The sequence below is a fragment of the Quercus lobata genome, chromosome 3, assembly GCF_001633185.2.
Source record: "Quercus lobata isolate SW786 chromosome 3, ValleyOak3.0 Primary Assembly, whole genome shotgun sequence".
Taxonomy (NCBI): Eukaryota; Viridiplantae; Streptophyta; class Magnoliopsida; order Fagales; family Fagaceae; genus Quercus; species Quercus lobata.
In genome coordinates this window covers 37,527,204-37,552,377 of record NC_044906.1, presented here as the reverse complement: position 1 = coordinate 37,552,377, position 25,174 = coordinate 37,527,204, and the positions used below count along the sequence as shown (strand labels likewise).

The following is a 25,174-nucleotide window of genomic DNA, read 5'->3' as shown; positions in this document are numbered from 1 at the left end:
CCCACGAGCCAGACAGCTAATTTCCGACAAGGCTAATGCCTAAATGGGTCCCACCTCCCCTAAGTGCCTCGTGGCGAACTCATCAAAGGCTAAAGCGATAAGAACGGAGGTATTATCCTCTGCTTCTCATATCGAAACTACACTCTGAATTTCTCACCGTTGGATCAACCACCAAAGCCAATCCAACGGCCATTGTAATATTAAAAAGCTTTAATTTCTCGATTTTGGTAGAAACTATGTTTGTTGTTGAATCCTTCGTAAGCTGTCTCTCACTTGGAGCTAAAAAGTGAGTTTAGCGTGTTCCATATGGGGGAAGGAAGATAATGATCACTCAGCAAAGCTCCCATAAATAAAGCCACCAAATTGTTGGTTACCCAAATTTTATTTTCATTTTTAATAGATTGGATTAGATTTGGATATTTCTTTTTTGGGTCTTTGCTAGTATTTGCTTAGTATCTAGCTCAAAGGAGTGTAATTTTCACACCAACCCCACTACAAAAATGGATTTTCATTTGCAACATGTGGCAATTTTCTTGAACTGTTTTTGAGTTTTAGGTTTTTTTTAAGTATTACAAACAACTGTGGCAATCTCCAAGTAGTAGTAACTCAAACTCAAAAGTTTGGTTGTAGTATAGTGTGTGTCTTTGGTAGCCGTATGTGATCTGAATCTATTCCATTCCTTCTTATCTGGATAGCTAGAAACTCAAAGGTTTGTTTGTCTATCCCTTTGTTTTGATTCAGTTCTCAAAGCTTATCTTCAAACAAAAAAAAAAGAAAAAAGAAAAAAGAAAAGAAATAATCTTTTTGTCTGTTTTCACTAACCAATTAAGTTGTTTCTTATATACTCCATTAATTGCTGCAGAATCTCTCTCTTTTCACACCATGTGAAAGCAGTATAGGTCTCAAATTTTTTCACATTTGTGGTGCTGTGTTTGTGGTTGAAAACAGCTTTTGTGGCATTCTTTTATTATTGTGTTGCTTTGTGAGAGAGAGTTGGAATTTTTTTCTAATGGGATTTTCTTTTATGTAGGCATAGTGAGAAACAGAGTTTTGATTAGGTAAGGTTGTTTTGGAGCTAGAATCAATGGTGTCAAAATCTTATTCAAATCTATTGGAGCTTGCCTCGGGTGAGTCTCCAACCTTTGGCCTCATGAGCCGGAGAATTCCGCGTATTATGACGGTGGCCGGCTTGATATCTGATATAGATGATGACAAGTCTGAGAGTGTTTGCTCTGACCCGTCTTCATCGTCGGCTCTGAGAGACCGAATCATAATAGTGGCTAATCAGCTCCCTATAAGAGCTCAAAGGAAAACAGATGGTAGTAAGGGTTGGAATTTTAGTTGGGATGAGGATTCACTTTTGCTTCAATTGAGAGATGGTATAGGGGATCACGATATGGAGGTTATTTATGTGGGTTGTCTTAAGGAAGATGTTCACCCAAATGAACAAGATGAGGTTTCCCAACTACTGCTTGAGACCTTTAAATGTGTCCCTACCTTTCTTCCACCGGATCTTTTTAGCCGGTACTATCATGGCTTTTGCAAACAGCAATTATGGCCTCTGTTTCATTACATGTTGCCTTTGTCGCCGGACCTTGGTGGGAGATTTAACCGGTCATTGTGGCAAGCATATGTGTCGGTTAATAAGATATTTGCAGATAGGATCATGGAAGTGATCAACCCAGAGGATGATTTTGTGTGGGTACATGATTATCATCTGATGGTCTTGCCAACTTTCTTGAGGAAAAGGTTCAATAGAGTCAAACTTGGGTTCTTCCTCCATAGTCCATTCCCTTCATCAGAGATTTATAAGACACTGCCTATTAGGGAAGAGCTTCTTCGGGCCCTTCTGAATGCAGATTTGATTGGGTTCCATACTTTTGATTATGCTCGACATTTTTTATCCTGTTGTAGTCGGATGCTTGGTCTTACCTATGAATCCAAGCGGGGATATATAGGCCTTGAGTATTATGGTCGGACTGTTAGCATCAAAATTCTTCCAGTTGGTATACATATGGGCCAGCTGCAGTCGGTGTTGAGCCTCCCGGAGACTGAAGAGAAGGTTGCCGAGCTTCTCAAGCAGTATTGTGAGCAGGGTAGAATAATGTTACTTGGGGTGGATGACATGGACATATTTAAGGGTATAAGTTTGAAGCTTTTGGCAATGGAACAGCTTCTTATGCAGCATCCAGAATGGCGGGGCAAAGTGGTGTTGGTACAGATAGCCAATCCAGCGAGGGGCAGAGGGAAAGATGTGAAAGAGGTTCAGGCTGAGACTTCCTCAACTGTGAAGCGGATCAATGAAACTTTTGGAAAACCAGGGTATAACCCTGTTGTCTTGATTGATGAGCCGCTTAAGTTTTATGAGAGAATGGCATATTATGTTGTTGCTGAGTGTTGTTTGGTCACAGCGGTGAGAGATGGGATGAATCTCATACCGTATGAGTACATAATCAGTCGGCAAGGGAATGAGAAATTAGATGAAGTATTGGGACTGAAACCATCAACCCCAAAGAAAAGCATGTTAGTTGTATCTGAGTTCATTGGGTGCTCACCATCTTTGAGTGGAGCAATTCGAGTGAATCCCTGGAATATTGATGCGGTGGCAGATGCCATGGACTCTGCCCTCGAGTTGGCTGAGCCTGAAAAGCAGCTCCGGCATGAGAAACATTATAGATATGTCAGTACCCATGACGTTGGGTATTGGGCTCGTAGTTTCCTTCAAGATTTGGAGAGGACGTGTCAGGATCATGTGCGGCGGAGGTGCTGGGGTATAGGATTTGGATTGAGTTTTAGAGTTGTGGCACTTGATCCAACCTTCAGGAAGCTCTCAATGGAACAAATAGTGTCTGCTTACAGAAGGACTAAAACAAGGGCAATCCTTCTAGACTATGATGGTACACTAATGCCTCAGGCTTCCATTGATAAGAGCCCAACCTCAAAGTCCATTGATATTATTAATAGTCTGTGTAGAGATAAGCACAACATGGTTTTCATTGTCAGTGCTAGAAGCCGAAAGACTCTTGGTGAATGGTTTTCTCCCTGTGAGAATCTGGGAATTGCAGCTGAGCATGGCTATTTCCTAAGGTGAACTAGTTAAATTTTGAACATGATTCATGTTTTGAGTATGTTAGAAGAATGTGTAATTTATTTTTGATTGATGATTGTGTCTCAGGCTGAAGCGAGATGTGGAGTGGGAAACATGTGTTCCAGTTGCAGACTGTAGTTGGAAGCAGATCGCTGAGCCAGTAATGAAGCTGTATACTGAAACGACTGATGGGTCCACCATTGAAGATAAAGAAACTTCACTTGTCTGGTCTTATGAGGATGCAGATCCAGATTTTGGGTCATGCCAAGCTAAGGAACTTCTTGATCATCTCGAAAGTGTGCTTGCTAATGAACCAGTTACAGTTAAGAGTGGACAGAATACTGTGGAGGTTAAGCCACAGGTATGAATCCTATATGCTTTTATCAGTTTTTTTTTTTTTTGCTTAATCCATTAATCACTCTCTTCTTTTAAATTCTTCATTCAGCCAAATCTAATGTGGTTATCATTTAAGAATTTGATCCAACTGAAACTCAGCCCAAGCCTAAATCCCAACAGTTAAAAAAAAGTTGTTTACTGCCTAATGGCATGAGCTGGAGTTGGTTTGTTTATGGTTGGGGATTGGTTTGAAGGAGAGAAAGGGAGTTTTACCTTTTTGGTGTACCTTGTGAAGTTTTGCTTTCACAAATATCTTTGTCACATCACAGTGTCCATCATCTTTTAGAGAATGAGGTCTGAATGGATACAAAATTTAAAAGTAAGGTTAGGCCCCTTCTGGTAGCAATGGTATTTATTGATATTATTGAGACTTTCTTCCTGCTATTAATATAAGCACACAATCTATAAACTATCAGTTCTTGTTTATGTTGAGTATTGTGAATTTCACATATTTTTCTTGTGAGCCATATGTTTTAAGGACTTGAAAATTTTTTATTCTGTTCGGTGATTGATTATTTTAGAACTGTAGAACTTGACTTGGTTCAAATAAGAATATGCAAAACATGTGTTATATCTTATGTGCAGGGTGTTAGCAAGGGACTTGTGGCTAAGCGTCTGCTTTCTATCATGCAAGAAAAGGGACCGTCCCCTGATTTTGTTCTGTGCATAGGAGATGACCGATCTGATGAAGACATGTTTGAGGTAATCACCAGTTCCATGGCAGGTCCATCCATTGCTCCCAGGGCAGAAGTGTTTGCATGTACTGTTGGTAGAAAACCCAGTAAGGCTAAGTACTATCTTGATGATACGGTGGAAATTGTTAGATTGATGCAGGGTTTGGCTTCTGTTTCAGAACAAACTAATTCTGGGTAGGCTCAACATAGACAATCGAACTATCTTTGCGTCTTTCATTCGTATGTTCGAAATTGTAAAAATGTAGGCTGAGAGGTGTATTTCACGTTATCTTCTTTTATTTTGTTGGTTTTCTTTAATGTTGTATATTATTGTAGTGTTACTAAGAAGAGCTGTGCCACCAGACACTCGCGTTTGTTCTCCATCTAGTGAAGCTGTACATATGTTTCTGTTGTGAAATATGAGCTCTCTCATGTGCGTGCAATCGGTAATACACTCTTATACTTGGAGAAACTACCGCTTGACCATTGCATATGCTACATCACAGTATTGGAAGCCTGGGTTTATAAATTATTATTTGTTAAATATAGTTTTCATTCATTTTAATGCTTTAATCTGAATTGTTGGTACTCTGACTATGTGATGTACACACAAAACAGCAAGAAGTGCTTTGCTGGTCCTACCTCATCTAGTCCTCATTTCATTGGTTTATAGATACTTTTATTTTTGGGATGAATCAGTGGTAACTTAAATTCCAAACACAACGAAAGAGGAGTCATCAAGACTATACAAACAAGGGGATGGGCAGAGTACACCATGTACTTCGAAACAAGTTACAACCAAGATGGTACATAATCACACCCCAAGACAAATATCCAGATTCTGACTAGAACACACTCAACAACCTGATTTTCAAATAGAAAAAAGCTCCTATATGGTAACCCTGTCCCAAGCTAACAACAGACACCCTCCCAAAGCAAATGGAAGCTAGACACCAAGCCGGCTGCAATGTGGTTTATTCATTTTGATAGTTGCAAATGAATGATGGGAACAATGGTTCAGATTCTATGCAGGCTTTGCACAATTACATTAGGATGACTACTAGCAATGTTTAGAATGCAACAACCTTTAGAATGGAAGGGTTGATAGTTGATACCCCAATTTCTGCCGAGAGCTCAATTTAAAATGGTTACTTCATATGTGTTACTACGTATATGGAGAAAGTATCTCCTGCGTCTGTCCCATACAGCATCAAGCCATTTACAAATAGCAGTCCTCGTGCCTTTCCCTATTAGATGAGTAGTGCCCCAACCAATCAAGTCTCTTCCCATTGGAAAGGAAGGTCAGCAGCAAGGCAAAGCCCCAACTTGTTCTCCAAAGTCTTTTTCAAAAAGAGCACATGAAGAAAAGATGGTTTTGCAGTGTCACCATTGAAACCACATTTGACCATTTTTTCCATGGTGGGAAGTTTATTTCTTATAATCATCCACCCATTGAAAATCATGCCTTGGAATGGTGAGGTTGAGCCAAAATTGCTTCCACCACTTCACCTCAGATTCCTAATTCCTCATTTCATTCCATGTACACATGAATTTACCATACTTAGTAGCACCCCTCACAGGCGCTTATCCTCATTCTTAAGCTCAATTAGGAATAAATTTACATGGATGGAGACAATCTACTCTTTTTTTGTTTTTTATTTGATCAAGACAATCTATCCTAATCTTGCAGGCCTCCACAGCCACATTTTGTCCTTAGGTATGGAATCTACCCTTACATCTATCTTCCTTGCTGCATCGTATACAACTCTATGCCCATATTTAAAATAGAGAATTCTGTCCAGGTGCTAGTAACATGCCGTAGGAATATATTCTTCCTATCCCCCACTTCATACTTCAAGGCTTGATCTTGGAGTCCATTGGTCTAATTGATTTAAGCCATGGACAAAGCAATATTTTTAGGCTTTTTGAAAATGATCATTTTGGAAAAGATGGTCTTTTATGGAAAACAAACTTTTTTCAAAAAGGATTTTCAAGAAGACATTTTGTTATTGTCTTTTTTGGAATTTTGGAGACTAATGGTTTTGTTTATGATTTTGTTTTTTTGGGTGGTTTTCCTCGGAATGAAGTATTCCATTTATTTTGGAAAAAGTTAATTTTCAAAAGATAGAAATTCCATGGATATTTTGAAAGATGAATAGTTCCACAATTATTTAGGATGTAAATTCCATGTATGGGGTTTGGAAAAGGTGCTTTCAAGGGAAAATTCTAGGGTTTTATAGAGAATTATTCTTGAGAGGAAAAACTCATGGATTTTTGAGAAAGTATTTTTCAAAGGAAAATTATGTGGCTTTTTGAAAAATCATTTTCAAGAGATGAGAAAATTCCATAAGCTATGGAAAATATTTTTAAGAGTAAAAACTCAAGTAAAAATCTCATGGATTTTTGGAAGTAGTTTTTGAGAGGAAAAGTTCATTATTCTTTAGAAAGTTGTTGGGGAGGATTTTGTTCTTGACCACCCGCAAGCTTGTTTGTCCGATTTGGAGAGCTAAGCTCACACGGTTTTGTTCTTAGTACCAAGTATAAGAAGACTTTGAGTGCAGTCCCACATCGGTAAGAGATGCGCCCCACTCATGCTTTATAAGCGCTTGGTACAAGCATGAGTGTACCACTACCACACTCCCACATCGGCAAGAGATGCGCCCCACTCATACTTTATAAGTGCTTGACACAAGCATGAGTGTACCACTACCACACTCCCACATCGGCAAGAGATGCGCCCTACTTATGATTTATAAGCACTTAAGCACTTGGCACTTGGCACTCAAAGTCTTCCCATACTTGGTATTGAGAACAAAACTGTGTGGGCTTGGCTCCCCAAATCGAACAAACAAGCTTGTGGGTGGTCAGGAACAAAATCCTCTCCCACAAAAAGGCGCTTTTTGAGGGCAATGCCCATCAAAGGTATTGTCCGCTTTTGGTGGCAGTCTTTGAGACACGTCCGACCGCACGGCTTTGTTACCCCAAAGGGCACGCCTCCCCACTACAGACAGCATGCGTTAGCAGTTTTTGAGACTTGCTCTAGGACACGTGTAGTAGTGGTACACTCATGCTTATGCTAAGCGCTTATAAAGTATAAGTGGGACGCATCTTTTGCTGATGTGAGACTGCACTCAAAGTCTTCCCATACTTGGTATTGAGAACAAAACCGTGCGGGCTTGGCTCCCCAAAGCGGTCAAATAGCTTGTGCGGTGGGTGAAAAATCTCCCCACAAAAGTTATGGAAGAAAATTCCATGGATTTTGGTAAACAAATTTTCAAAGTCCACAGGTTTTTGGAAAAGTATTTTTTAAACGAAAGTTCTACAGATTTTTAGAAAGTTGTTTTAAAGAGGAAAAATCCATGGGTTTTTGAAAATTCCTTGGAGTTTTAAGCAGGCATTTTCATGAATTTTTATAAAATCATTTTTCAAGAAAAATAATGGGTTTCATAGATTTTTGGAAAGCAACTCACTCTTTAAAAGCATTTTTTGAAAACAAGTATTGAAAATGTGATTTAAACTCTGTTTTTTATGAAGTAAAATATTTTCATCATTTTATGGAATTTGTTTTGTTGTAAAATATTGGTCAACTGTAAAATGCTTTTGGTCAATTATAAAACTCAAGTAAACCTCAGGCCAAAAGATATAGAATGTTTTACCAAAAAATAACTGTAAAATGTTTTACCAAATTTTAAGAATTAACTATTGCTTCCCACTACTCCAATCTCACCATTGCTGCTCGTCATTGCTTCGATCTTTGTCAATCTCAACAATCGCATTGCATTTATTTTCACCATTTCATTTATTTTGTTTCTTTATTTTTGCCTCTAAATTTGAATTTTTGGGTGATGGCTCACAACGGCACTGGTTTCAGTGGTGTTGGAGGTGGTGTTATGGGAGCATTGATGGTTCAATGAGCTTGACTATGGTGTTGGATTTGTTGAGTTTCTAAGAAAATTATTATTTATTTATTTTTTTTTAGATTTGGTACTTTTTCCCTTACATATCTGCATTTTGAATGAATTTGAGTCTGGGTTTGATTCATGGTTGTGTTTTTGATGAAAGGAATTTGAGTTTAGATTGTTTCTAATTAAAAGAATATATATATATATATATATATATATATATATATATATATAGATAGTATAATTTTACAAGGAACCAAACACAAGAAATTGATTTTCATATTTTCACGTACGCAACTAAACACGGTAATATATTTTATGATGAAAACGTTTTTTGGAAAATATTTTCATTATAAATTATTTTGGATTTGAAAATATTTTATTTCAAAACAATCGGAGCGTTATTTTAGAAACAATTTTTTTTTTTGAGATAATTATTTTGAAAACAAGTTGAAAATCATTTTTGGAAGTGATTATGGATCAAGCCTCATTGATATGTGGCTGTAGGGATTTACATTGATAACTAGGAAACTAGGGCCAAAATGGCACATTAGCATTAATTTTTGAAATATTTAGCAACAGAGCACTGTTTCGGAAATAATTAGGGAAATACCACTTTTTCGGGCCCTATAGCGGCGTTTTCCTGCAAATTTTTTTTATAAGTCCCATAACAGGTTCAAGGGGCCCTATAGTGGCGTTTTTAAGCCCTATAGTGACGTTTTTGGGCCCTATAGCGACGTTTTCCTGCAAAATTTTTTATAAGTCCCATAACAGGTTCAAGGGGCCCTATAGTGGCGTTTTTAAGCCCTATAGTGACGTTTTTGGGTCCTATAGCGGCGTTTTCCTGCAAAATTTTTTTATAAGTCCCCATAACAGGTTCAAGGGGCCCTATAGTGGCGTTTTTTAAGCCCTATAGTGACGTTTTTGGGCTCTATAGCGGCGTTTTCGGAAAAAGTGGTATTTCCCTAATTATTTCCGAAACAGTGCTCTGTTGCTAAATATTTCAAAAATTAATGCTAATGGGCCATTTTGGCCAGGAAACTAGCATGTAAACAGTAAACCCATACCCATACATGGAGAGTAATCACAAGGGAATAAGAAACTAAAGTTTGAGTAATAATGGCCATAAACTAAAATCAACTACACACACATCTTCATAAGCATATATATTTAATCTCAACATTCAGACATACCCATTAACTCAATCATGCACATTCAGATGTTCATCAAATTGTACTCATGCATGTACATATTCTTTTATTTTTTATTTTTTTTAATGAACAAAAAATGGGTAAGGGGTGACCAACTTGACAATCCTACCTGGGTGTGACCTTAGTAACACCATACTTACTGGGTCCAAGGCCCTGTTGAGGTGCATGGGGACCATGGTGAGTTATAACTTTCTTGCCCCATAAAGGACATTAGTGAACCTTGTAAAGTTGAATTTATTCAACTCTGTATTGGCTTTATTCAGTGCCAAATTTGCTTGTAATTTAGCATTTAGAAACCCTATATTTAGGTGGGAATAATGTAAGGGTTGTGTGTGAGAAAGTGTAAAAATTTGATCAAGAGTGTGCAACAAGAAGGTGACTCGCGACTAGAACTTGTGACTGACTCGCGAGTGGTGACTCGCCAAAATGAAGCACATGTGTGAAGCATGCAGAAAGATGAAGAGTCAGGACAGCTTGATCACTACAGGACAAAAAATACAGTCTAGCCTAATCTAGTAATTGACAACTGGCAACTAGAACTTGCGACTCATCCCAGTCGCGAGTGACTCGCCAGTGCACCTTATTTTGCTGAAAAGCAACTTTTCACATTCCATCTCATACTCTACTATAAATACCTTTATACTCATGAAATGTAGAGAGTTTCTAAAGAGAATTTTGAGAGAGAAACCCTATAGAAAAATAAGATTGATTCATCCATAATCTTATATATACACTTGATTCTCCAAATTCCTCTATTCTCATCATCTCCATTGTCATACCCATGAGGAGATCATAAGCCAAATCTGTACCTCACCAAATTCAGAGTAGTGAGAAGATTTTTGGTGTTTGGGAAGCAATTCAAGAGAGAACCAATTCATTTTGGTTGACGTAATGGGCTAATTGCAAGATTCGGTAAGCTAGAGAATACACGGTTTGGCATAACCTTGTTGGAGCAAGAAACTTGGAGGGCTTAAGTGCATTAGATAGATTAGGCTTGGAAGGTTTATTGCTATTCGTGTATCCCAACTGATTTTCTAGTAGATTATTTATCGCTTGGAGGGCGGTGGAGAGGTTTTTTGTTGAGTTTTTTGGTTTCCTCTTTGATAACACGTGCCGGTTTTATCTTGTGTTTGCATATCTCTTTCCCTTACTCTTAGCTTTTAATTTCTGTTGATTGTGATTAATTATTGGCTTAGAGTAGTTTGCTAATTTGGGTATTGCTTATATTTCATATTCCACACATATGTTATTTGAATATAAGCTTGTATTGGAAAATTTGTATTTGGAGGTCTAAACATTCACAAGTATTTTATACACTAAGTGAGTTTTCAAACCTTGAGTTACTGAGGGAGGAAACCCAAGTGAGTCCATATTCGGACTCGAATCTTGGACCTCACATTCAGCGCATCTTGTGCATCACCTAAGACCACTAGACCACACCCCTTAGTGGTGCATGTACACATTCTTTATACCCATCATAAAAGGAGATTAACTACATGCTAGAATAAAATGGATTAATTGATTCATGCATGACCATATTCTTTTTTCCTTTTTTGAAGGACATGATCATTCACTCAAAACTTTTTTTTTTTTTTTTGGAGAATCATATTCACTTAAACCTGATGTTCATTAATTCATGACAAGATTTATTCTAAGAATAAAATGGGTAAATTATTAAAACCAACTTCGTAAGTGATATCCATGTTTAATAACATGCATGGACGCATTCAATTAATCATAAAAATTAGCATTCTAACATAAGCGTAAAATAATCCTAATCGAGCTAAGCATGTTAATAAAATTCATGATCGACCAAGCATGCTAAAAAGGTAATCACATAAGAACGATATTTATTTAAGCAACTAAAGCATAAAATTAAGGAAATAAAAGGATTTTTGAGTATTTAGTATATACCTTATGGCAAGCTTCAAATTAATGAATGATAATTTTTTGGGAATTTTTTTTAGAGTGATTGGGAGAGGATTTGGACATTTTTTATTGCTATTTTTGAGTGAGACGGCGCTGCTGCTTTAGTATGGAATTCAAATAAGTAGCTACTTGGCTCATCGATAGTCGATACAATGAGCCATATGGCTGAATCTGCCAACTGGTTCCAATTTTAGCTTTTCTTAGCTCAAACTGTGGTCTGATCCTTCTGAAAAAAAAAAAAAAAACTTTGTTCCGATTTTCCTAGTTCTGAGATAACAACTTTGCACACTTGGTAAGAGGCCTTCCCAAACTCTATTTTGCACATTCTTGTACCGTTGGGAAGCTTGTGTAACATAGATCTTAAAGGAATTTAATTATCTTTCATATGAGCTCAACTTTGACTCGATTAAATGGCTGGATTTTTCTTCTCAAAAAAAAAAAAAAATGGCTGGATTTTTGGTCAAACTTGTTTAAAGTGTTTTGAATGATGCATTTGGGTGTGATAAGATGGATATTGGTGCCTGACTGAATTTTTGAGTTCGCTTTGACAACCGCTCAAGCTTGGTCAAAGAAGGTAATTGTGAAGCTTTCGCCAACAATTCATGGATAGTGAAAGTATTTGAATGAAAATTTTGCTATAATATATGATTGTTAGAAGTGGACCAAACTAAAATTGGATATATTTAGGAAATTAGTTGTACAATTTCACTAAACTTTAGACCCAGCCAATTGGGGTATACATTGGACCAACTAGTTTTCTCTAAGACTACCTATCAACCTATATGTGGTTCTGGCCCTAGGCACCAAAATATAACGTGGCCACAGTAATAAAAATTGTTTAGTATATGAAATTTGACAAAATATGTATATGATTTCAAGTCTAATGAAATTTATTATTATTATTTTTAACTTTATTGCAAAATATAAGTAAATTAAAAAAGAAAAAAAGAAAAAAAAAAAGAGGTGTTGAGTAAGTTCCAACACGCATGAAAGGCTTAGTGCTTGGAATTTAAATAAGGGGAAAGTTAGTGGGTGCTCTAAGATATTGTTTTAATTTTTTTTTTTTTTTTTAAATTACATTTCCCATGAAAGTTATATTAAAACTGATACGCCCGACCAAAATGATAACCGTCCATACAATGCAGGTCATTGACAACCTTAATAAAACCGTCCTGAGGGAAAAGGTCGTCGCTCAAAGTCATGAACACTTGGAGCCGTTACAAGACATTAATCAACTTTCAGACCGTTGGGAAGGGCAGCTCATCATTAACACCCTACAAGGGCGTCACCAGGCAAGATTAAAGCCTCCATCAAGACTCCACCAACGGCTAGAAGAAATCACCTGTAAGCACACATATATAAAGACTGAACCCCAAAAGGGGTAGGGTAAGAAAAATACTCTAACACATTGTTCTCATTGCTCTCCTTTGTCAATCTTTCTAACTTTGGCATCGGAGACCTTTTTGCAGGCACAATGCCGGCGAACTACTTCCTTTCTTTCGTCCACAAACTGCAGAAGATTGGATTGGTGAGGGACGGTTTCCATCTGGACGATCATAATAAACTGACGATCAGTTCATCATCAGTTTGGCGCCGTCTGTGGGGAACGACGATTCAACACGTGATCTGTCCCCAGTCCAAATGGAATCCAGTACAAACCCAGATCCTGCTGCGCTGGCCCTACAAATCTAGTCGTTATCAGCAACCGTGGAAGAACTCACAAGACAGAACCAAGAGATGAAACAACGACTGCTGCAGGAAAGTAATCGTGCAGACAGGGGAGACGACCAAGACAGCAACAGAAGGCGAACCAACACTCCGGAGGAAGCAAGCTCGGATCTTTTAAGAGAGATGAGGAAAGAGATGGACGAACTAAGAAACGCCATCAAAGGAAAGACGGACCAAAGCTTGGAGAGAATCGTCCGGAAGACGGATTCACCCTTTACCATAGTCGTCCAGGAGTGCCCCGTACCCTCCAAGTTTTGTCTACCCCAGCTGGAACCTTTCGACGGGTTGAAAGACCCCTTGGATCACCTAAACACCTTCAGGATGACCCTAGGCCTCCAACAACTACCTGACGAGATCCTGTGTCGCTCATTCCCTACGACCCTCAAAGGAGCAGCCAGGGAATGGTTCAACAAGTTGCCAACATCGTCCATTGACAATTTCGAGCAGTTGAGCAGTTCCTTTGTCCGTCATTTCGTAGGCGGGCAACGACCAAAGAGAACTGCCAATCACCTGCTTACCATCAGACAAGGAGAGAAGGAACCGCTGAGGTCTTATGTGACACGTTTCACCCGAGGAATGCTGGAAATAGATGAGATAGATGACAAGGTACATCTCACGACCTTCAAAGCAGGATTGAAGTCCAGGGATTTTGTGGCATCCTTGGCAAAGAACCCCCCTAAGACGATGGCTGAGGCACTGTTGAAAGCTCAGAAGTACATGAACGCGGAAGAAGCCCTGGCAGCTATTGACGGAGCAGATAAGAGTAGGGAAAAGAAGAAAGAAAAGGAGGATGATCGAAGAGGGCTAAAACGAGATCGGGCTGACAGACGGAATGACGATGGAAATCGAAGAAGGGAGGACAAAAACCCTCGTCCATCAAAATTCACCCCGCTGGTGATGCCAGTCGATCAAATTTTAACAGAAATAAGGGACGAACCGTCCCTAAAGTGGCCGAAACCACTCCATTCAGCACTTGGATTGCGCGATAAGAGGAAATACTGCCGTTTCCACAAAGATCACGGGCATTATACAGAGGACTGCAGGGATCTAAAAGAACAAATTGAGGAGCTCATCCGTAATGGGAAGCTACAACAGTATGTAAAAAGGGGGGATTTCGGCAGGTACGGACAGAAAAGCCAGCCAGCTAATACACGGAGAGACGAAGATCGCCCCCAACCTCGTCCACAAAGCGCACTAGGGGAAATAAAAACCATTGCTGGGGGACTAACCATCGGGGGGTCATTCAAGTCTCTTAGGAAATCATACCAAAGACAGGTAAACAGCGTCCACAGTGTACCTCCATCAAAGCAAAGACACACTAGTGAGGACTTGCATTTCTCTGAGGAAGATGCCAGATGTGTGAAGCAACCCTATGATGACCCACTCGTTATTATGATCATGATCGAGGGGTTCAACACGCGAAGAGTCTTGGTCGACAGCGGAAGTTCAGCAGACATAATCTATCTTCCTGCTTTCCAACAACTGAAGCTGGACCCAAAAAGGCTCCGTCCTTTTGAGTCTCCCCTCGTCAGTTTCAGCGGAGACAAAGTATACCCCAGAGGAATCGTGGCTTTGACAGTAACGGTCGGGTCATACCCCCTTCAGGTAACCAATCAGCACAATTGTTTGATAGTAGACTCACCCTCGTCCTACAATGTGCTCATAGGGAGACCAATGCTTAATCGCTGGAAGGCTGCTATCTCCACCTACTGCTTAAAGGTGAAGTTCCCAACAGAACATGGTGTCGGGGAGATTAAAGGAGATCAAGTACTGGCAAGAGAATGCTACCATGCCGTCTTGGCCTCAAAAGAAAACCACACGTGGACGATTGAAGAGAAGACACCAGAGATTATGGAGAAACTTGAAACGGTAGAGCTGGCCTAAGGGAATCCTCCAAAGACGACCCAAATAGGGACGAGCATGAGTCAAAAGACGAAAGGTGAAATCGTCAACTTTCTAAAGAGCAACCTCGATATATTCGCCTGGAGCCACGAGGATATGTCAGGGATCCCAGCAAGCCTCATCCAGCATCACCTGAATGTTGATCTAGGGAAGAAACCTGTCCAGCAGAAAAGGAGAGTCTTTGCTCCCGAGCGGAATAAGGCAGTGATGGATGAGGTAAATAAGTTGCTTGCATCAAATTCATCTGAGAAGTCCACTACCCAGAGTGCTTGGCCAACGTAGTCATGGTCAAAAAAGCAAATGGGAAGTGGAGAATGTGTGTCGACTTCACAGACCTGAACCAAGCTTTCCCAAAAGATAGCTTCCCACTGCCTAGAATCGACCAACTAGTGGACTCCACAATAGGGCACAAACTGCTCACATTTATGGACGTGTTTTCGGGATATAACCAGATACAAATGGCTGAAGAAGACCAAGAGAAGACCGCTTTTATCACCAGCTAAGGACTTTACTGCTACCAGGTCATGCCTTTTGGGCTCAAGAACGCAGGGGCCACCTATCAAAGATTGGTGAACCAGATGTTCGAGAAGCAAATCGGGAGAAATGTGGAGGTTTATGTTGACGATATGCTTGTCAAGAGCAAGGAGGAAGAGAACCATCTGGACGACCTTAGAGAGACGTTCAATACTCTCAGGCGGTACAGCATGAAGCTCAATCCATCCAAATGCGCCTTTGGAGTTTCCTCGGGAAAGTTTCTCGGGTTTGTAGTATCGCAGAGAGGGATTGAAGCAAACCCCGAGAAGGTCAGGGCCATCCTGGAAATGTCCTCACCCAGGACGGTCAAAGAAGTGCAGTCCTTCACAGGGAGAATTGCAGCCCTCAACAGGTTCGTCTCGAAGGCTACGGACAAATGCCTCCCATTCTTCAAGACTTTGAAGAAGGCGTTTTCATGGACGGAGGAATGCGAAACGGCGTTCCAAGAGCTGAAACGTTATCTTAGCAACCCGCCCCTCTTAAGCCCGTCCAAAGAAGGTGAAGATCTATTCCTGTACTTAGCCGTCTCGGTCACGGCTGTCAACGCGGCATTGATTAGAGAAGATGATGGTTTGCAACTTCCCGTGTATTACGTTAGCCAGGCCTTCCAGGGTGCCGAGGCGCGGTACCCTCGTATAGAGAAGATCACCTTCGCCCTGATTATGGCTTCGAGAAAACTTCGTCCATATTTTCAAGCCAATCCCATCATCGTGATGACGGATCAGCCTATAAAAAAAGCAATGAACAAGCCCGAAGCGGCAGGAAGAATGGTGCAGTGGGCAATCGAGCTCAGCCAGTTCGACATAAAATATCGTCCAAGGATGGCGATAAAAGCACAAGCACTGGCTGATTTTATAGCGGAATTCACCATCCCCGGAAACATGGAGAATATTTGGACGGTTAATACTGACGGATCGTCTACTCAACGGGGAGGCGGAGCAGGCATCGTCCTCACTTCCCCAGAAAAAAATGTCCTTAAGTATGGAGTCCAACTTAAATTCCCTGTAACCAATAATGAAGCAGAATATGAGGCCTTATTGGCGGGATTGAGAGTAGCCCGGGCACTAGGAGCTGAGAATGTTGTACTCAAAAGCGATTCCCAACTCGTCATTGGGCAAGTAAGAGGGGAGTACGAAGCAAAGGAGGCTAGGATGCAGAAATACCTCAAGTTGACGAACCAATTGATCAGCTCCTTTAATTACATAGAGTTCGTCCAGATCCCCAGGGATCAGAACGCAGAAGCTGATGAGGTGGCTCGAAGTGCCTCAACGGACAGCGAAAGTAAAAGGTTAGATTGGAAGACAGAAGAACAAAACTATCCTAGCATACAGAAACTTTAAATTTCCTCCGTCCACACAGACCATGGATGGATGAGCCCGATATTCACATTCCTTCAAGAAAGACGACTACCGAATGATCCAGAAGAAGCTAAAAAGGTAAGGAGACGAGCAGCCAGATTTACGATACCTAATGACGAACTCTACAAAAGGAGCTACTCCCAACCGTATTTGAGATGTGTTGAAAAGGAGGAAGCCAGGTACATCCTTGAAGAAGTACATGGGGGAATCTGCGGAGATCACGCGGGGGCAAAGTCCCTCGTCAGGAAGATCGTGAGAGCAGGCTACTTTTGGCCAACAATGCAACGAGACACAGTTGATTTCGTAAGGTTGTGTGACAGTTGCCAAAGATATGGGAATGTTCAAAGAATCCTCGGGGAAAAGATGACCACAATATCATCCCCTTGGCCATTCGCACAGTGGGGGATCGACATCATGGGTCCCTTACCTCCGGGAAAGAGACAGGTGAAGTTCCTGCTCGTCGCCATCGACTACTTCACAAAATGGGTGGAGGCAGAAGCTTGGCAACAATCACCGAAGCAAAGGTACAAAATTTTGTTTGGAAAAATATTGTTTGCAAGTTCGGGATACCAAGGACGATCATATCAGACAATGGTCGTCAGTTTAACAGCCAAAGCTTCAGGTCATTTTGCTCAAGCTTGGGCATAAAAAACAAGTACTCATCACCAGGTCATCCTCAGGCCAACAGATAGACAGAAGTAACCAACCGGACCCTGCTCAAGATCATCAAGTCCCGGTTGGGGGGGGGCAAAAGGAATGCGGCCTGAAGAACTGCCAAGCGTCTTGTGGGCATACAGGACGACAGCGCGGACACCAATTGGAGAAACACTGTTTAGTCTGACATATGGCACAGAAGCAGTCATACCAGTCGAAGTTGGTCTCACAAGCCTAAGGAGAGAATTTTTTGACGAGCAAACCAATGACAACCAATTGAAAGAAAACTTAGACAGTCTGGACGAGATTAGAGATCAGGCAGCTGAAAGAATGGCCAAGTACCAGCAGAGGATAGCCGAATATTATAATCAGAGAGTGAAGCTGAGAAGATTCAACATTGGTGACCTCGTCCTCAGAAAAGTCACACCTACAACAAAGGATCCAGCACACGGCAAATTGGGACCGTCTTGGAAAGGTCCCTACAGAGTCGTCCATTATTCACGTCAGGGCAGTTACCACCTGGAGGACTCAGAAGGAAAAAGACTACCCCGTCCGTGGAACGTCGAACATCTAAAGAGGTATTACGAAAAGGAACCATAAACTTCATTGTAAAACCAATTTGATACTTCTATCTTATGTAAGCAATTATTCGAATCATAAGTATTATCCAGCATCTCTTAAGTGTTATTGAGCAAATCATGCGCCACAGTTTTCAAAGAAAAGCACAAACGATCGCCCCCAAAAAAGCTTAATGACGATAAAATTCCTTAAATGGATGTACTTCGTCCCCAAAAAGCTTAATGACGATAAAATTCCTTAAATGGATGTACATCGTCCCCAAAAAAAGCCTAGTGACGATAAAATTCCTTAAATGGATGTACATCGTCTCGAAAAAAGCCTAATGACGATAAAATTCCTTAAATGGATGTACATCGTCCCCAAAGAGCTCAATGACGATAAAATTCCTTAAATGGATGTACATCGTCCCAAAAAAAAAAAGCTTAATGACAGTAAAATTCCCTAAATGGAATTACATCGTCTCTAAAAAGCTTAATGACGACAAAAATTCCTTAAGTAGATGCACGTCGTCTCAAAAGCTAAAATTCCTTAAGCGGATATGCATCGCCTAAACTGATCATACAAAATGATTTTGTCCATACAACAAAGCAAGAAGATCAAACTCCTGAAGTTGATCAATGTAACCTCGTCCATACAGGACGACCAAAAAGTCAGTAAATGGGGAAACCTTTCGAAAACCCCCAAGAAGAGACAAAAATCCTCACACAACTCATGCAATCATGAAAAGCAAAAATAAACACACGAACGTTTATAGCCAAAAATCAAACATAGAGTTAAATTGTTCTGAAGGCAAAAAAAAGGGGGGGCCCCAAAAACAGGAGGGGCATCCAAACATCAACTGTTTTTAACTTAGTGCAAAAAAAAAAAAAAGGGTAAGAGAAGAAATTTTCTTTAAAGCAGAATCAAGTTGGAGGGGCAACATCATCGTCCTGAGTAGCCTGGGATGGTTCAGCACCGGTAGACGCCACTGCCTGAGCCGCTTCGTCCTCTTCGATCTCCTTGTCGACGGCCTCAAAGTCTAAGTCGTCAAGGTTCACGCTAGGACCATGCTTGATCAAATACCTCCGCAGCAGCTCAAACCTTTTGAAGTACCACTGGAAAAGAATGGTGTTATATTCTTCCGTGGTTTGGAAGGCAGTGACGGCCTTGGCCACTGCAACCTTCATCTTCTAAGAGGCCGTCGCCAGGAGTTCGTCTTTCTGCTTCACGAATTGCCTCTCAACGTCCAGCTGCTCCGTCAGTACACGAACCTGCTCCTTGGAAATGTTGAGAGAATCCATGGTCATGATCAGGTCCTTCCGCAAGCCAGAGGCCTCAGCCTCCAAAGCTTCTACCTTCGAATTGGCCACGACGGCCTTCTCTTCGTTCGCTAAATACTGCGTGGTGATGTGCATGGTCTCCCCCAACACCTATGGACGAGAACAAAGTTAATAAAAATTAGGTCAATCAAAAGCAACAAAAACGATCAAGCAGTTAAAGATGAAGAAAAGGACAAGAAGTATGATGGATCACCTGCACGAGCTTGTGAACGTGACGGCTCACCATCTCGTGCAAAGGAATGCTCGTGACTGCCCTCATCTCACCAGGGGTAAAAAGCTCGTTGACACGATCCATGGCCGTCCCAGCGTCTAACCAAACGCTGGCACCGACTTTCTCTTTCCCCTTACTGGCCGCCTTCTGCTTCTTGAAAGGACGAGCCACCTCCTCAACCGAAATGCCAGGAGATGCAGCCATACCCTCGTCCAGATCAAGGGTAGGTGTGGACGACCCTCTCTCCACCACCTTTTTCTCTTTCTCCTTTTCTTTATCCGTGATTCTCAGCCTCTTCTGGCCTATACTGGAAAGGGGCTCATTCTTTTTGCCCTTAATTTTGTTGTACATCTCTTTGTTAAACTTCGACGTCATTTCTACACAAAAGAGATCAAGGACGAATAAAAGGGGGGTAAGGACGAGTAAAAAGAATGAAGATAAACATGAAGAAAAGAGATGACTTGAAGTACAGCTTACGTTTTCTCTCTTCACTGTCGAGGGTACTGAGTACGTAAAGGGAAGGTTCTGGTCCCAGACAGTGATGAGCTAAGGTACGTGGATCGATCAGCTCACCAAAATCTTCAATCGTCCGTGCGTACTTGATCGCAGCCTGAACTCGTTCTACAAATCTGGCCTCAAGTTCTGGACGATCTTTCACTACAAAGGACGACATCAATTTAAAAAAAAAAAAAAAGGGGCCAACAATATTGGGGTAAACGCACCAATCAAAGGGGTCTCCCATCGGCGCAGCAACCTAGGTATGTTCCCCCACAAATCGTTAGGCAATGTTTCCCAACCGTCCCTAGATACAAAGAAGTATCTTGATTTCCAGTAGCGAAAGGACGACGGAAGGTCAGCTACCAGACGAGCCTTCCTATTCCAGGGTACAAACTCATAGTACCCAAATTCTCTGGACTCTTTCAGACGATACAGATGGACGAACTCATTAACTGAGATCATCTCCCCGTCAGCAATGGTCGTCCAGATCACCATACAACTAATTACTATTTTCCAGGAGTTAGGCATAAGTTGCCCCGGAGCAAGGTTAAAATGGTAAAGAAGCTCCATTATGAACGGATGGACGGGAAATCGAAGGCCACATGAAAAAGCAGCCTCGTAAAAGCAAACTTCTCCGTGGGCAAAGGCGCAAGCCTTTTCGCCCTTCCTGGGAAGACGAGCCTTGGTTCCCTCCGGAAACTGGAATCTGTCCTTAAATTTATTAAAAACCTCAACTTTCAAGGAACAATTTTCCTTGAGGGCATGAAATTGACAGATCGTCGCTGGAGCGGGAGAATGGGAGGACGAGGGAGCACGGGGAAGCGTGGTGGTCGTTGCATCGATCCTGGCCTCTTCCTCAATTACGTTAGAGGTTGAACCCCTCTCTAAATCACCTAACCCTCCTTCTAAACCCATACTTCCCTCTCTTAGGAGCCCTCTAATAGACTGGAACCAAGCTTGAGACTCTAACAATAAAGGGTATAAAACACCCAACGCCGAATCTAACCCGGTACCCCTACTAACAAATTCCTCAACTAGTGGGTACGAACCGGCAAGCGAAGGCGCACCCAATGGGTCACCGGAAAGCTCTACCAAGGAACCTAAGTGGGCGAGGAGAAAAGCTACGGAGGGGAAGTTATGCCTAACTTCGAAATTATCCACCATTAAAGAAAAAGAAAAAAAAAAAACTAACAGCACCACTCCGTAAGAAGAAAGGATAGTGCAGAGAGAAAAAGGAGCTTAAGTGACACAAATGTAAGGAGAAATCAGAAAGGAAAGAAAAGCGTAAATGGGGGTGGGCGTACCTGGAAGTTAGGGAGAAAACTGAGGAGGTGAGGAGCAAAATACGCGTAGGAGAGATCAACTGCACAGAGAATGGGGAAATGGAAAAAGGAAAAGCCAAAAAATCAAAGGACTTTGCCTTGGAAAGTGCGGGAAAACTGAAAAGGCACTCATCGAAAATGAGACACTCCAACCAATAGGAGTCAAACACGTGGCACTGAGATGAGCCACAGCCGCCACTACGCAATCAATGCGGAGCAGAACTCCAAGCGCCATAACTGAAAAAAAAAAAAAATTAATGATAATCTTTTCATATTCCTATAATCGTCCAAGATATGGACGACCATGGAATAGGGGGGCAGCTGATACGCTCAACCAAAATGATAACCGTCCATACAATGCAGGTCATTGACGACCTTAATAAAACCGTCCTGAGGGAAAAGGTCGTCGCTCAAAGTCATGAACACTCGGAGCCGTTACAAGACATTAATCAACCTTCAGACCGTTGGGAAGGGCAGCTCATCATTAACACCCTACAAGGGCATTACCAGGCAAGATTAAAGCCTCCATCAAGACTCCACCAACGGCTAGAAGAAATCACCTGTAAGCACACATATATAAAGACTGAACCCCAAAAGGGGTAGGGTAAGAAAAATACTCTAACACATTGTTCTCATTGCTCTCCTTTGTCAATCTTTCTAACTTTGGCATCGGAGACCTTTTTGCAGGCACAACGCCGGCGAACTACTTCCTTTCTTTCGTCCACGAACTGCAGAAGATTGGATTGGTGAGGGACGGTTTCCATCTGGACAATCATAATAAACTGACGATTAGTTCATCATCAAAAACACTTCTAAAGTAGTTCATTAATTTACTCTTAAGACACCCGCTAACTAGACCATTTAAATAAAAAGAAAGGGAAAATAATTTATGAGAATGACATTAACAAGGCTACGATGGGGTCATTGATACGAGGTGGTGGTTGTGTGGTTTGCTGGGGACAGCACCTTACGATGTTAATGACACAGCCGACTCTAACATATAAGCAATAGAGGCAGGCCTCAAGTAAAAAAAGGCCCCCTAATTTTAATCAATAAAGCTATTTTTTTCATTTTAATATTATCAATTAAGCCCAAATATTAGCCAATAAATAAAATAGTATTTTTTTACGAAAGAGAAATTTTATGTTCACAATACTTTCACAATAAATTTTAAACAGTAGGATGTTACTGGCTGTTATTGTTGGTTAAAAAAGTAATTTCAGTGGTGAGTTCAAATTAGAACTAGTAACAACTTTTCTTTTTTGTTGAGAAACTAGTAACAACTTAACACCTAGGATTTGATGTGAAAATGTCATGAATTTAGCACTTCTAAAAAAAAAGAACAATACACAAAAAATTTCACAAGATTTTTCACAACAATTGAGTTGGCAAAGTTTTACTAGTTTTCATTTAGGTCCACCACTAATATCACTATTTTACTTACCACTATTAATCTACTACATCAACAGGTGTGAAAAGTTTTGTCAAATTTTTTGCGTCTATAGACATTCTCAAAAAAAAAAAAAAAAAAAAAAAAAAAATTCTAGATGGTTCATATTAATTAGTAATTTTGCATCTATCAAGAGAATAGAGTTTAAGCAATATTTAAATTTTTTTTTAAAGTCATTTTTAAATGTATAAAAGGTCTAAATTCATTTTTTGCCTTAAGCTCCTTAATACATCAAGCCGGTCCTGGTACCGGGAGAAGGGAGATTTGGGAAGAGTACTAAAGACTAAAGAAGAGGAGAAGGGGGGGGGGGGGGCACTTTTTTTGAATAAAATTTTTGTGTACTTGTTTATTTATTTAATCTTTTAAGATTAGCCAACTGCCGCAATAAACACTATTGCAGCGGTTTTCTTAACCGAGATAATAGAAAACGTATAAAAAGTGTTTTTTTTTTTGGTAGTGAATGGTTTACTCTAACCAAATCAAGCTTTGACTTTATACTTTTATCTGCATAGGTAATTTATTCCATCATATTTACAAAGTTGTGTTTAGTTATGTAACACACATGATGGTTGATATTCGGTATTCCTAATGTTTAATTCACTACTATTTTTCTCTTATGAGTTGTGGTGTCAATCACATATTTAGAAATTGCATTTTACGTTGTCCTAGCACCATCGAAACTCTGATTACCACCATTCAAAAAATTCTACTTTTCTATTTACAAAATATCTTTATTTTCATATTTCTAGAAGTATTTTATTTGGTCAATAATGACTTGAGTAGGTCCTTGTGAACACCGTAGCCTTTGATTTCCAATCACCTCATGACTCATGACTAATCTTCCTTGTCCTCGACAAAATGGATACCAACCATAGTTCATTCACAACATAACCGAGTGTATGAATATCGAAACTTCCCCGTCTGGACAGAATAAAAGCATCTTCAGTTGGACAATAATGGAGGGTCCCACAAAATGATTTCTCCATATCTCAAAAATAATCCATTAGAGAAGAGTAGATGTTTATCTCATTTTATTTTGTTCCATCTTTTTCTTGAGAAATTACTTACTCTTACGGACGAAATACTATAAAAAATAAACTTATTTGTGACGACCAAAGTTTATCATTAAAGTACAAAAAAACAGTAGCAAAAATGTATTACGGACGACAAAAATATATCGTCGATGGTAGTTGGCAAAAGCTTCATCGCAAAAGCTATATTACTTATAAGGCTGCCACTGAAAATCATTTTCGACCACAAAAGGTTGAAGAAAGTACTTTATATTTTCCGTCGAAAGTACTTCATATTTTCCGTCGAAAATACAATTTCATACTAGGAAGTTAGATGACCAAATACATTTAGCGACGAACTAGAACTATACTAAGCATTCATCTTGGTCGGTATGGCCACCAACCTATGTACCCATTCCTCCAGTCATTTAGGAATAGTAGTTATCATCAAAAACAATGTCCTATATCTTTCTTCACATCAATATTTATTGTACCTCATAACAAACCTTCACATTTAATGCCATTAAGCAACGTCTCATTTTACTTATAGAATAAGAGTTGTTACATACGTCCCCTTAATTGAATTGAGGGGACAACCAGTTAGGAAGTCTTGAGAGGAGGGAAGGGGGGTTTATTGCAAAATGATTTGTAACATTCCTATAAAGACTCTTTATTCCGTAGAGTAAGGTATACAACCCTTGGCACTATTACAGTAAAAGTATTATTACACAATTTTCATTTCTCTCACTCTCCCATTAGTTTATTGACTTAACCAACAAAGCCTCCTTGGCCAACCTTTGGGTTTATTAGGATTGAATTGAGATTTCCCTTTCTTAACACGGTGTCTTTCAAGTTTTAAGAATATTCATCACTATTTCGTCATTGACAATGTCTTGTTACGGTTCTGACTCTTTTTAAAATTTTAGTCCCTACGTCCGCCGCCCCGGGGGGGGGGTGTGTTGTGTGTGGAAGGAAATCTAATGCATGTGTTAGCAAAATAAAAACACATAACTATTCTAATTACATCCTGAATCCTGAATGAAATCTTGACTTCAAAAGAAATCTTGACTTCAAAAGCTAAGAAAGTTATATAGCTCCCTTTCTTAAAGTTCTTTGGGGAGTCCTTGCGTTGTCAATTTTTGGCCAACCAAGGTAAGTATGGCCATACCCACCCACACGCTAGTGACATCAATGTCCAATAACGATGGATGAGCAACTAGAATGAAATTCTTTGTTAGCTTTTTTATCTTTCACACTGGTCCTCTGCGTAGTCAAGAATCAAATTGTAAATGGGTCTCCCATGACTCCATGAGCCTGTCTGAAAGCCAGACACATCCATAATCTCCATTCTCTCAATTTGTATTTATCAGATGTAGATTCTTCCAAACTTTGACGTGTCTTGGCCCGAT

The 25,174-nt window shown here is 40.3% G+C and overlaps 2 protein-coding genes across 3 annotated transcripts; both read left to right on the top strand.

Annotated features, from left to right (window-relative positions):
* The first annotated feature begins 232 nt into the window (after positions 1-232).
* LOC115981632 (alpha,alpha-trehalose-phosphate synthase [UDP-forming] 6-like) lies at positions 233-4,704 on the top strand. 2 transcript variants are annotated; one of them, XM_031103914.1, is made up of 5 exons: positions 233-709; positions 863-899; positions 1,031-3,087; positions 3,176-3,449; positions 4,070-4,704. In XM_031103914.1, the coding sequence occupies exons 3-5, from the start codon at positions 1,085-1,087 to the stop codon at positions 4,355-4,357; spliced, it is 2,565 nt and encodes an 854-aa protein (XP_030959774.1). In that variant the 5' UTR covers positions 233-709; positions 863-899; positions 1,031-1,084; the 3' UTR covers positions 4,358-4,704. The 2 variants fall into 2 exon arrangements, with proteins under 2 accessions (XP_030959774.1, XP_030959773.1); XM_031103913.1 differs by lacking the exon at positions 863-899.
* Positions 4,705-12,937: 8,233 nt separating this feature from the next.
* Positions 12,938-14,812, top strand: LOC115980845. Its single transcript, XM_031103056.1, has one exon. The coding sequence runs from the start codon at positions 12,938-12,940 to the stop codon at positions 14,810-14,812; it is 1,875 nt and encodes a 624-aa protein (XP_030958916.1).
* Positions 14,813-25,174: the final 10,362 nt, after the last annotated feature.

Bases quoted from the DNA above. Each gene is read 5' to 3' on its own strand.
- LOC115981632 (XM_031103913.1), top strand. From the start codon at position 1,085: ATGGTGTCAAAATCTTATTCAAATCTATTGGAGCTTGCCTCGGGTGAG. The intron at 3,088-3,175 runs GTGAACTAGTTA...ATTGTGTCTCAG, and splicing joins GAGCATGGCTATTTCCTAAG to GCTGAAGCGAGATGTGGAGT. The intron at 3,450-4,069 runs GTATGAATCCTA...TCTTATGTGCAG, and splicing joins CTGTGGAGGTTAAGCCACAG to GGTGTTAGCAAGGGACTTGT.
- LOC115980845 (XM_031103056.1), top strand. From the start codon at position 12,938: ATGAAACAACGACTGCTGCAGGAAAGTAATCGTGCAGACAGGGGAGAC.